At 44.0% G+C, this 12,740-nt stretch overlaps 1 protein-coding gene across 4 annotated transcripts in view; it reads right to left on the minus strand.

Annotated features, from left to right (window-relative positions):
* The window catches only part of Sfmbt2 (Scm like with four mbt domains 2), a 214,084-nt gene that overhangs the window by 94,548 nt on the left and 106,796 nt on the right, over positions 1 to 12,740 (minus strand). For all 4 annotated transcript variants that reach the window (XM_047520981.1, XM_047520979.1, XM_047520980.1 and 1 more), the window contains one exon: positions 8,318 to 8,415. In XM_047520981.1, the coding sequence (XP_047376937.1) occupies positions 8,318 to 8,415 (98 nt within the window). The remainder of the gene's footprint in view (positions 1 to 8,317; positions 8,416 to 12,740) is intronic.

Consider the following 12,740-nt stretch of genomic DNA (forward strand, 5'->3'; position numbering starts at 1 on the left):
CTCCTAATGAAGAGCAGAATTTAAATCTTGAAAACATTGAAATATGGTGCAACCATCACTTGAAATGATGCCTAGTTTTATAACCAAGAGGTTTGATTCCCCTGGCACCCCAACAACCCATACGCCACTATGTGAAGTCCATGCAAATATCATATCCCCTCCTCTGCAACCCCAGAAACTGGTCCAAGCCAGAATGATTGGGGTGAACAGAAGCCACTGGGGACTGAAGAGCCCCAGAGCGGACAACAGAAAGTCGACTGTACTCTTCAATTTGTAATGTTCAGAAGCAAAGGCAAGCCACCATCGAGCAGACAGCAGGCAGCAGCGTCAGCCTGTGACCAAGCAACTGTCACCGTGAACCCTTTATGTTCATAGATTTTGCAATCTTTATGTTTATTGTTGGACCTGAGGTGTGCTCTTTATTAGGCCTCTAATAAGATTTTTTCCAATACCCATAAAAACGAGATGCCACTGTGGCCCTAGTTTGCTATACGGTTCACATGCTGCAGTTCGAGAACCCAGAACACATCAAGAATAAGCACCAACTAGCTCACCTCCGGTCCCTCTAAGTAGCAAGGCACGGGCCTTAAAGAAACTCAACTTCTCTGTGATCTGCTGTCCCCGAGGTTCTGATGACATGCCTCTTGGAGTCGGTAGAGAAGTGAGAATGGCAGAAAAGGGCTCTGACTCACAAGCCTCACGGAACCTGAGCTTCCAGCCCCGCCCCCGCAAGAGGCAACCCACAAGGGAAATGGATGACGCTGAGGGGTAGTGTCAGCCTGATGACAGGTGAACGACCTGCTGTCAGAGCACCTTCAAGAGAACCACTGGGGCGTAACTTGGGGAACAGACACTGATCGCAGGTCCTACAAACGTTCACTACTCAACAATGTGGCCAAAGAAAGGAAGACCTGTCTCCAACTTCGGGGAGAGTCTAAGAATCCTACCTGCAGGCCAAGTTTACCGCTGCTGTATTGAGCTGCTGAACAAGAGAAAAAGAAAGCAGGCGCCTTCAAAACTGCAAGCTCACAATCCGCTCACGTCCTCTCCTACCCTTGGCTACACTCTGTGAAAGGGGAAACTAACTTTCCCCCTTTGCCACACTTAACTATCTCTGTCCTCAAACCCAGGTCTCAGATGCCAACATGGAGAAGAGAGTCCCTCCTCGGGGTTAGACCTAAAATCACACTGACGAGTACAAACTTCAAAGCTTTAAAAAGAGAAAATGCTAAAGAAAACACAGGATGAGGATCTTCAGGGCGTTAGGAACAGACCGGACACTCCTGGTAGAATGCGTGGAAACAACAACGGTCTCATAGTAAAGCATCTCCTTCCACCAGTTAGCCTTCCCTAAGGAAGCCCTTCTCTTTGCTTATCAAACATTAAAGAACAGGGAACATAAGATGCCAGGAAGAAAGTTATATGGGTACAAACCTGAGTCACCTGATCACACTGCCATTACACCAAGCCCTTTATCTACAGATTTCAAGAGCACCTGTCAAAGCCTATCAGTTCCGGAGATAGAATTTTGGCTCCGTTTAAAAGCTACATCCACCAGGACAAAAACTGAGCTATCCAAGGACACCAACGGACTGGGTATTTGAAGCACAGTTAGGTGCCACACTACAAATGGCCTGCATGGAGGACACTGGTCCCAGATCACGATGGAGCTGAACATTTTCTACTGCCTGGTGACATCACGGCCATCACAATGACCAGGTGCAACACCTCCAGGGGTCTGTGCTGATGCTGGTGTAAACAAGCCTACTGAGCTGCCAGGCGTATAAAAGTCCAGCACATAAGACTTGCTAACGATGACATCACTATGTTATTGGCTTAAGTATTTACTATATAGGCTCTCACCGTTATTTTAGAGTATACTACTTCTATGTATTAAAAAAAGAAAAAGAAAAAGAAAAATCTACTGTCAAACAGGATTCTGTGTTCCACCAGCAGCAGCCTCACTGCACCCTGCACCCCTGATGGCACAAGAGGCCACATCAAGGGACCGGCACCATCTTGGATTGTGTAAGACATCACCTGACGACACACTGCCTAGCCACGACCTCATCCTCAGGTGATGTGTGACCACACTTGGAGCAGGTACCTTGTCTTCTATGAGTCCTCATGAATGCAAAGTCTCAGTCCCCAGGACCTCCCTGTAGCCACATATATGGACTGGGAATTGGCCAGGGGGCAACACTGGAAGGGGTCACAGCTCAAGCGCTGGGTGTACACGTTACAGCAAAACCCACATCCCTCCTCAGCTTCAAATGAGTGGAAATAACCCAGAAGCACCGGCCACATCTCATCCATCCTGTTCTAATACGGACCTGAGGAATGTGTCAGGCTCGGGAAGGAAAGCAAAACAGTCAGAAAATAAAGTGGCTGGATAGCAGAAACCAGTCACAGAGCGCCCACTCTATCACCCAAACCAAGTGCTGTTTGGAGCATGTTCCTAGAGCTTGTGTGTCTCCACTGTCTGTCCAATGAGGAAACACTATTCACATAAGAAGTTACTGAAAGAATCAAAAGTGATAATAAGGGATAGACACTTAAAACAAAAAACAAAAAAACAAACAAAAAAAACGCACACCCAGGAGTCAATGTTAAGGTCAGCCTGTGGTCACTTTCAGCAAGACGCAATCCTGGACATTTCAGCTCGTGAGCAGTGGGATTCTCATGCTGAGATATTTTATCTCCAACCCAACCCTAACACGTTCCTCTGCATTTTCCACTCCTTCCATGTCTGAGCCTGGGGTCTTCTTAGCTGACCATGAAGATGCAGCCTTAGGTGTGAAGTCACCGTGTCCTAACCGTGTTCTAATGACCACGCCCTTTCCTTTGGCATGCTATCATTCAGAATCACTCAAGGCGGGCTTAGTTCATTTAAATTATGCCAATGACCTCTGCTGGCCTTTGATTCTTCCAAGTTGTTTTTCAGACTTATTTCTTCACTGATCTATACGAGAATATTTATGTCCCAGGCAACATTCAAGGCACCGGGATAAAGCAGTCATAAAAATAAATGCTATGCTCTCGTGAGACTTACCTTCTAACTTGGGGAAGCAGATTACATTTTAAGAGGTACAAATTAACATGTAATAGGTGGAGGCATGAGAACTATGAAGAAAAAACACAGCAGAGGGGCAGGTACAGCTCAGCATGCTGTGGGGGTGGCCTGGGGTGCGCATCTCTGATGTTAAGCAGACCCGAAGAAAGAGACAGAAGGAGCCATGCAGAAATCTAGGGGGTGATTTTCCGAGCAGATGGAGTATTAATACTAAGGCCTGAGGCAGGAGCAGTGGGTGTTGAGGGACAGCAGGGACGGGGTTGGGGGCGGCCCAGGACCAGCTCCTGAGAGCTGCAAGGACCAGGGGGCTCAGAGAGCAGGGGGTCACGAATGGGACCCCGCACATCACACACCCTGGGAGGGACAAGCAAGAGGGACAAGATCTGATTTCTGCTTCAAAGACTCACTGCGGCTGTTCTGTTTAGAACACGTTCTGGGATGCAATAACCAGAAGCTGGGGAATAAATTCTGAGACTGACCTAACAGCCCAGGAAAGTGAGGTGGCAACTGGACCAGGTGATGACAATGGAGGGGAGAGTAGTGGATTCAGGCCAGTTTGAAGGGAGAGTCAATAGCATTTGCTAATGGAGGGAACAGAAGGGGCAGAAGAGAGTTCACACTGTGGACCAAAGGCTTCAAAAGGACTAAAGACTGGCCCTCGGGTGGCATCTGGAAATGTGGCTAATGGTTTTATACCTAACAGGACATAAAATTTTGCCTAAACATATGAATGACTCACTATGCCTGAACTGCTTCTGCAAACAACAGACATTATGCCAAACACTCAACTTCCTCCTGGGAGCTGTGGATTTGTGACTTGTGCCAGGTAAGAGGTGCCCGCATGACCAGTCCCTTCGAGACCCCCCAGGGGAGGACCCCAGGAGGATGGCCTGGTTTTCTGGACTTCCCCCCAGGCACCTGCACCCTTCAGGGATTTGCTCTATATCCTGTGCTGTAGTGAAGTGTAGCTGTGAGGAAGTGACCTCTGAATCCTATGGGTCCTGGGGGGTCACCAAACCTGGGGCAGTAGGGGGACCTCCCGGACAGGAGGGCCAGGAAAGAGACTTCCAGAAGGATGCCCGGCTGTTGGCCTAGAGCCTCCATTGTCTTTATCTATAGTTCTCAGCACTCTACCACAGGTCTCAAAATTAAGAGTTGATTTGGAATTTCAAACCCTCTAAAACATTCAACGCTTTTAAAACAGAAAGATTCAAGAACTTTCCCTTCTTTCAGGGATAAAAATGGATCACGGATTTCAGTGGCATTCCAAGGCTGGCCCCTTCCTCTCATCCTGAGGCACGGTGATGAATGAGCTTAGTGACAAAACCTTTGCTTCCTCTCTTTTTTTCTATTCTTCTGAGGAAAAACTACTTGGTTTCTTTGGGAAACTGGGAACTACTTCTTTGGGGATTTTCTTTTTGATGGATATTGGAGTGTGTCAGTGAAACCTGAATAATTTAACAGAGGTAAACTACAATTTAGAAGAACGGCAGAGGGCACAGAGCGGCAGTACGAGGAAAGGTTTTTGTCCACACTCTTAGGTTCCTGAAGCAGAGCCCTTTGAGGGAGATTCCTTTGTGTTCTGAACGCTGATAATGACCCGGCCATGCCCAGGTGAGAATCCAATGAGACCACAGGATGCAGAGGGAGATCGCTTCTATGCCCTTATTATTTACCAGGAGTAAATCGGTACTATTCTAGGGAATAGTTTTGGCAATCCTTTAGGTTTCTAAATAATGAGGCTGGTTCTTAGGGAAAAAATTATTATTTATTGTTTTTAAAAAATGGATTTTATAATCTCTGAGCTTTTTTTTAACCCATTTTATCAACGATTTATCTTTCAACTGAGTGTATGCTTTAAAGATTATTTGTATTTTCCAGGCAAGGTAAGTCAGAACGCCCTGAAAAACGTAGGGTCCAAAAGCTATTTGAAACGTGCTCTCAACGGTAAATAACAGCAGAAAACCCAACTCTGGGCTTGTGTGTGCACTGTTTCTGTTTGTGTTTAAAGCAGAAGGGGAAGGTTGCCCACAGACTTGCCCTGACTGCACGTAAACAAGGATCCACACGTGTGTGAATCCAGCCTCCCTTGTCAGAAACTGCAGCGTAATGAGATTCATTCCATCAAAACACCCATCTTATCTAAAGTGCAAAAATAATAAAAAGAATTGCTTGGAAACACGGCAGGTTCCTAGCTATTAAATGTGCTTAGCTTTGACTTCTGTCTCATAAAAGCTGAACACAATGGCAATTTTCCATAACAACACGCATCTCCGATGATTCGCTGCTGAATTCAAACATATATTCCTTTCACCATACTGGAAGAAATAGAAGTCAGTCCCCCCATCAAGACACACTGATGATCAGTGGTAACAGAGAAAAAATAGATATAATTATGTATGCATATATACATATGGGTGCCTGTGTATTCTATTTTGGGAACCTTCAGAGGAATATCACTTGCTAGAACTTCTAAAAACTCAGAGAGAGAGAGAGAGAGAGTGTGTTTCTTTTTTATTTATTTATAAATGAAGCAACTGCAAGTATAGTTTGATATAATTTCACGCAGTTTCTCTGAATTTAACTACCTCCTTATAAATAAATACAGGAACCCAGGAGAGAATACCAGCATCTGATTTCTTATATCACTGAGCATGGGTGAAATTCAGTGGGACTGGTGGAGAAGTGTCCCCTCAGAGTTCACATGCCCCTGGAACCTGGGAATGTGACTGTGTTTGGAGGCATGGTCACACAGGATGGGCGTGGGCTGAAGGACTGTTGTCCTGAGAAGGAGAGGGAAATCTGGACAGAAACCCAGAGAGGAGGCCAGATGAAGACAGGCAGCGCATGGAGCACCAGCCAAGGAATGCCAAGGGCCCCAGCAGCCACCAGAAGCCAGGGTAGATTCCTGGGGCTGTCTCAGGGCCTGCAGGCCAAGTCCCATCCAGCTGACACCTGGATCCCAGTTGCAGCCTCCAGAGTACGGGGGTGTACACTCCTGCTGTCTCACGTCACCCAGTTCATAATCATTTGTTACAACTGCCTTAGGAGAGTAAGCAGTTGTTCCCACGGCCTCCAAGTTAAACACATACATGCTCACTGCCTGTTTCTCTTCCATAAACTCGAAATAAGAGAAAACATTTATGAAAGTATCTCATGAACTCTAAGAACACAAAATATTCAGTACAACCAACTTTCATTTATGAAGTGCCTACGCCATACACCATACCACCATATACCATATGCCATACACCATACACCATACACCCTACACCATACACCACACACCCTACACCCTACACCCTACACCATACATGCTACACCATACACCCTACACCATTCACCATACACCCCACACCATACACCCTACACCATACACCCTGCCATGGGCTAGGGCCAAAAGTTATATTCAAAGCTACTACGGCAATGCTTAATTATGAACAAATATTGAATAATATGGTAATTTTCAGGTACTTTATCAAAATAATAGTGTGAATTCTCATAGGTGGGAGAAGACCATAACTGTATTTTGGAAAATATGAACAAATTATTAAACCCTGGAATCGGGTCAACAGCACATAACTTAACCTTTCGCAAAGAATAGTTGCTTCATAAATATTTAATGAATCAGTTAATTTTTAATTAGAGATAGATCAAGATTATTAGTGTTTGTACCTTTGGAGTCTTAGTATTCACAGTTTCAAATAAGTCTGCATATCCAATTAATCGATAATTTACTCGGAATTTTTTAACCCAGGGAGTTAAGTACACATGTCCATTCAAGAATTTGTTTATTTATTTGACGAATATTTATTAAGTATTGTCATGGGCAAGGAATTATGTTCCTAACGATGGACAAAACAGACATGGCCCTTGTCTCACTGGAGTTTCAACAGGAAAGCAAGCTGGGTACAGCGCAAGGAATCACAGGAATGACTGCCTGCAACTACGACAGAAGAGGAAGCCTCCTCTTGGAGGCCCACGCTCATCAGGATCCAGGGGCCCTGGGAAGGAGTTCCTTCTTTCTATTTCTTCTTCTTCTCCTCCTTCTCTCTCTCTCTCTCTCTCTTTTTTTTTTTTTTTTTTTACTGGCACCTTATAACTATACATAAGAGAGTGGGATTCACTGTCACATATTCCTACATGCACATAACGCGATTTGGCCAATTTCAACTCTTTAGAGAACTTATATTTGAGATCGCAGACTGAGTAAGAATTTAACATTTGAAGAACATGAAAAAAAAAATTAAAAGGCCAGGTGGCAAGCCAATAACCTGAGCAGAAAAGACACGTCATGACACAAGACTACAGAGGAAGCACCGTGAAACCACGCCACACTTGATAGGTCCGGAAAGGATGTAGAAGCTTCCATTTGCCCCACTCAAATGGTGAGTGTTTTAAATACAGCAGAATCAAAAAAAAAAAAAAAAATCAATTTGATCTCTTTCTATACTCTAACCCAAACTATGGTAACAGACTTAAACACACACACACACACACACACACACACACACACAAGCCCACTCAGCACAACAAAGGTGTGGAGAGTAAAACAGCTGATGCCCAAGAAGGGACTAATTTAACACACTCAGCAAAGCCAAATCAAAGCCTTCAGCAGAAAAGCTGAGAGCCGGCCCAATTAATACTGCAGAATCCTCAAAGGCTCCCAAGCCAGTTATGCCAGCTCGCAGAAGCTCAAAAACAAGAGCAGAGAAACTGTGTGGGAACAGTCAGACCCCAGAAGGTCTCCCTGAGCCCACCCTAGAAGACTAACACACTCTTCCAGTGTCTTCTCCTAACAGGACAGAAACATGTAAATCCTAAGCGTGATTTTTAAAAAGGGTAAAGAACTTGGTGATCCACTGTAGTCGAGATGTTTCCAGGCCCTTTGTCTCAGCATGTGCTTTCAAGAAAATCGTACCATCCGGAGAAACCCATTTTCAATGGTTTTTACCAAAACAAACAGTAAAATTTTGTTTCTTTGATTAAGAGACGAGAAGATGAAAATGAGATTTACGTTATAGAGAAAAACAGTAACCTAAAAAATTTTACCAGCGTCTTATAATTTAGGTATTTAAGATTGTCCTAAAAATAGCAAAAGGAAACACAATTTTCAACATTTTAAATGCAAACTGCTCAAGACGGTAGCATTTTAAATAGCGAGAAAGGATTTGAGCATAGGGCACTCCTTCAACAGTTGATGCTTGAAAAGAGTAACTCAACTGCCAAGAACGGACGGCTTACCTTAAACACTTCCATTGGAAGAGGAAATTCTGCAGCAACAATAAGGGATTTTTCCAGAGCACATTTCCACTCAGAGGTCATCTTCAAAGGATAGATTTCTGTATCAACAGCAAACCACAGAGGAGTTTAAGGACTGGAATGTTCTGCTGGATGGTTCATTCCTCAGTTTCTCCCTCCCAAGCTTCCATCAGGCCCCAGTACACTTAGTCTGCCACAAATGGCCATCTGCTAAAGGGATTGTCCAAAATTAAATAGCAACTCGGGATTCTGCTATCAGAGATGAAGAATAAACTTAATAGGGCTCTTCCTCAGGGAACATTTGTATGCATTTTGTGGGCATTCTGTAAGTAATTTAATGGTACTAATCACATTAGCAAAACCTTTAGTCACCCCCATGGCCCAAAATTCCATATAGAGCCAAAGATGCACTAACCACAGATGAAGAACTTATTATCTGATAAATTTCTAAACTCTTGTCTGGCATTTGCAGTTATTACAACATATCTTTCACTAACTCTCTAAGCTCTCTTATGCTAAAAATAGTCCATATAAGTCAGAAAATTATTAAAAGGTAAATTAAAATTTACCAACCAAGTTTCATATTTACACTTGAAATGTTGCTAACACACCACATGTTGCCCATATTTTCTCCCCAGGCAGTGTGGGGGGAGAAAGATTTACGCGCAGAGGTTACACAGTCTGAATGCAAAATTAAAAGGAAAAAATTGTTGAGCACTGTTTTTACCTATTGCTGAAACTGCAGAGGGATTTTACGGCCTGATCTCAACAGATTTAAGACCTTATCAAAACAGGATTTGTAGGAGCACTCACTGGCAGTAGATATGTTTATACCTTCACTATATCAACCCCGCTACTCCAGACAGACAGTTAGGATACGAATATGAATTTAAGTACAGTTAAAAGGCAACATTAAACCTTTGGGCTATATTTTTAATTTCTTGCATGTCTGCTTTTTAGCATGGAGTCATATATTTGGACTCTCAGAGCCTCTGCACTCACCTTGAGCTTTAAGCTCCTCTGTGTTAGCAGTTTATTTAGTCTTTTCCGGTCATAATTACAGAACTAGACAAGTTATCAATGCCCTGCCTCCTGCCACTGTTCATTACACAGAGACACCTAAAGGGTGCTTTATGACACAATATCCTCTACTTGTGTATACTGTCCATAATCCTTTTTAGCATTTCCTGAAGACTTCCACCTCTGGTAGAAAGAGAAAAAAAAAAAAATTCCCAATTCAGCATTTCTGTGTCAGAACAAAAAAATAGATGTGATTCCTCTTAGTAGTGTCTAACATATTTAAAGACACACGGTAGAGCCTCAGTAAATACTTGGGTACAGAGACCAAAAGAACGGTCCCCTCCACTGGTGAGAGATACTCGCTGCTTGTCACAGGGTCCCACAGAGTATGCCAAGGGCCCACTCCACAGAGCTCTGCAATTTGCTCCCTGAGGATGAGGAGGAGAGCCTGGAACAAAATTCAAACCCAGGGGCTTGGCATCAAAACCTTGGTGCAGGGGAGGCAACTCAGAGGACTGCAGGAAGCAAAGGCCAGAGGACACCAACTCAGTCATTCCGGGAGGGTCAGGAGAGAAGCAGCACACAAAACCCCAGCACCCGCTCCTCAGGGGCAAATTCACTTTTCCTACCATCTGTAAGTAAGTGAATGAGGAACTCAGTCGCCACATGGTAGAAAAAGGACCAGTCATGAAAAACAAGGGTAATTTCCAAAGTCAAGAGCAAAGAAAGTCTAAGAACACACAGGACAAGTAAAAGGAGAAGTTCAGTCTACCACATTGGCACCCTTGGCTCTCTCAATTTGTAATCCTATCCAGTTATGCCCTCAGTGTGATGTCTCAGTGGGGGAGAGAGCCCCAGAGACAAAAGAAGGAGGCATAAGAGTGAAAACCAAAAAACCTAAGGTCAGTAGAAATGGAAACCCAACATGACCTGGGTTAGGTTCACACTCTCAGATCTTGGTGCCAAGATGCAGTAGACCTCAGCAGCACTATCGTGCCCTCCTGATGCCAGTCTTGCAGACTGACACTGGCTGGCCAAGTCACCAACTCAAAGCTGACTCCACCACAGGATGCCACCTCTCTCCACAGCAGAGACACATGGAACAAGCAGCCCCAAGCAGTTCCCAGCATCTGTGCCTCTGTCCTCCCAGCTTAAGATTCTCCATCTTCTTTCCAAGCGTATTAAGTCCTGAAGTGGAATCTAACCCTACAGCCAGGCATGCTTCTCTTGGAGGTGAACCTCGCTGCAGTTCTGCTAGTCTGCACGACACCTGCAGAGCTGGACACCTCAGAGAAGCAGGAAGCAGAGAACTACGCTCCCTGTGCGCGCTTCAGAAGACAGCCGCTCTGGTTGCGCCACAAGTTTATGGACAATAAATAACACCATTAAAAGAACATAAAACCTTTTCTTAAAATGATCGTGCTGCAGGTAATTTAATGGAGTGCAGCATCCCAGTTCTGTTTGTGGGGAAGTCGTAAGCAATTAAAACGTGTCCGCACTCATCTGTAACTAAAAGCCTACAAGAAAACGAGGCAGTCTCCTTTGGAGCAAGCATTTGGCAAGTTGCTTCCTAGTGAGCGTTGCAGGAAGCAGGAATGCACAGCGTAACCATTAATAAACAAATAGCCACAAATAAACTGAGGCCTTGAGGACTGGGCCCTTCTTGACTGGGTCTACCCCCACCACACCTCCACTGCCTCCTCCTCTACCAGGTGCTACCAGTGAGGAAAGACCACTCTACGGTTGGTAAGAGAGAGCACCCACTGGGAAATATTATGAACTAAGTATCCATGTCCCCCCGAAATTCATACATAGCAATCCTAATCCCCAATGCAATGGTATTTGGAGAATGATCCCTTGGAAGGTGATCAGGGTTAGGAGAGGTCATGTGGGAAGATTTCTCAAGATGCAATCAGAGCTCTCTCTCAACCTACTAGGTGAGGACCCAGTTAGCAGCTGACTGTCTGGCTCTCACCAGACTGACCCCACTGGCACCCTGATCTTGGATTTATAGACTTGGGAACTGTGAGAAAAGAAATGTCTGCTGTTTAAGCTGCAGAGTCTGGGATGTTTTGTTACACCAGACCCAGCAGACTCATACTGAAAGCAGCAACTCATTTTGGACTAAGAAACAATTTTGGCAAAAAAAGCATTTAAGTTATATTCAGAAACTTCCTGACTCTGACAGCTATTTAAAGCAAGGATTTTTTTTTTAATTTTTTAAAGAAGATTTAGAGAAGGCCTTGGAAGAAAATAAATAAGGAGAACATTTCTAGCTTCTGCAAGAACATCTAAAACTCTAACTTGCTTTCTAAATGTTCAGAAAGAGAAAGGAGGTAGGGCCAGCTAAGGGACCCCTGACCTCAATGACCTACCAAAACCTCCCAGAAAACCAAAGCATAACCCTGTGATCACAACAGGAATCTCTAGAAAATGCCACTCAATGGATGTATCTTATACCATTTGGCAGCCCATCGAATGAATAACGATCCCCTGTCCCAAGCCCTGGAATGCTATTTTTCCCGATTCCAGCCAGATAAGGAAAGCCGAAATAACGTATATCCTCAGAGGTGGACACACTGTATAAAATCCAGTACTTGTTCCTACAGATTCTGAAGAATAACTTCCCATTCCCTGTTTCGACTACTTCTATTTGTACTGAACAGTTAAGAAATATTGTGCCCTTTAAAAACTAAAAAGAATAAGTAAAACTAAAGGAGAAGTTAGAATTATCTTTCACAGCAGCAGTGGCATTGGGGGAAATGAGGGATCAGCTCGCATGGCCTGCCCTCCAAGTAGGGCCACAAGGCCACCCATCCGCCCCTCCAACTCCGATCTTAACCATCAGTTAAGGCTGGACCTTTCCAGGGACTTAACAGTGTTTGGGAGTAGCAAAATATTCTAACATTTTCTATGCAACTCTGCAAATTTTAATCTTTATCTATATTTCAGTTGAGGAAACAGTGCTATCATGTAAGTTGTACAAGTCACACTGGGACTTGAAATTAATTTACGCAAATTCAAAGCATAAAGTTCTGTTCCCATGGGTAAAACCTAGGTAATAATTGTCTCTCTTCCCAGGGGTGTCGTTTTGCTGAATGAAGCAATCGGATGCAGTTTTCATCTTGTAACTACCATATGTGAGGAACTAAAAGTCCCATTTTGAGTGTCTTTTCACCCTTTCTTTCTCCCATAGAAAAGCTTTCTTCCTGACAATTTTAATGTTGAGGAAGCAAGCTTCTGAAGATGACTATCTTTTTCAGGCTTTAGGGACCCACACAATCTCTGCACAATGTGAAATGGACGACTGGTGTCCGAAAAGTTCTAAGACAAATAAGCACAATTTAGTCTTATATTTGAAAGACATGAAATTACCTAAAGAGGG

Source organism: Sciurus carolinensis, chromosome 12, assembly GCF_902686445.1.
Source record: "Sciurus carolinensis chromosome 12, mSciCar1.2, whole genome shotgun sequence".
NCBI lineage: Eukaryota > Metazoa > Chordata > Mammalia > Rodentia > Sciuridae > Sciurus > Sciurus carolinensis.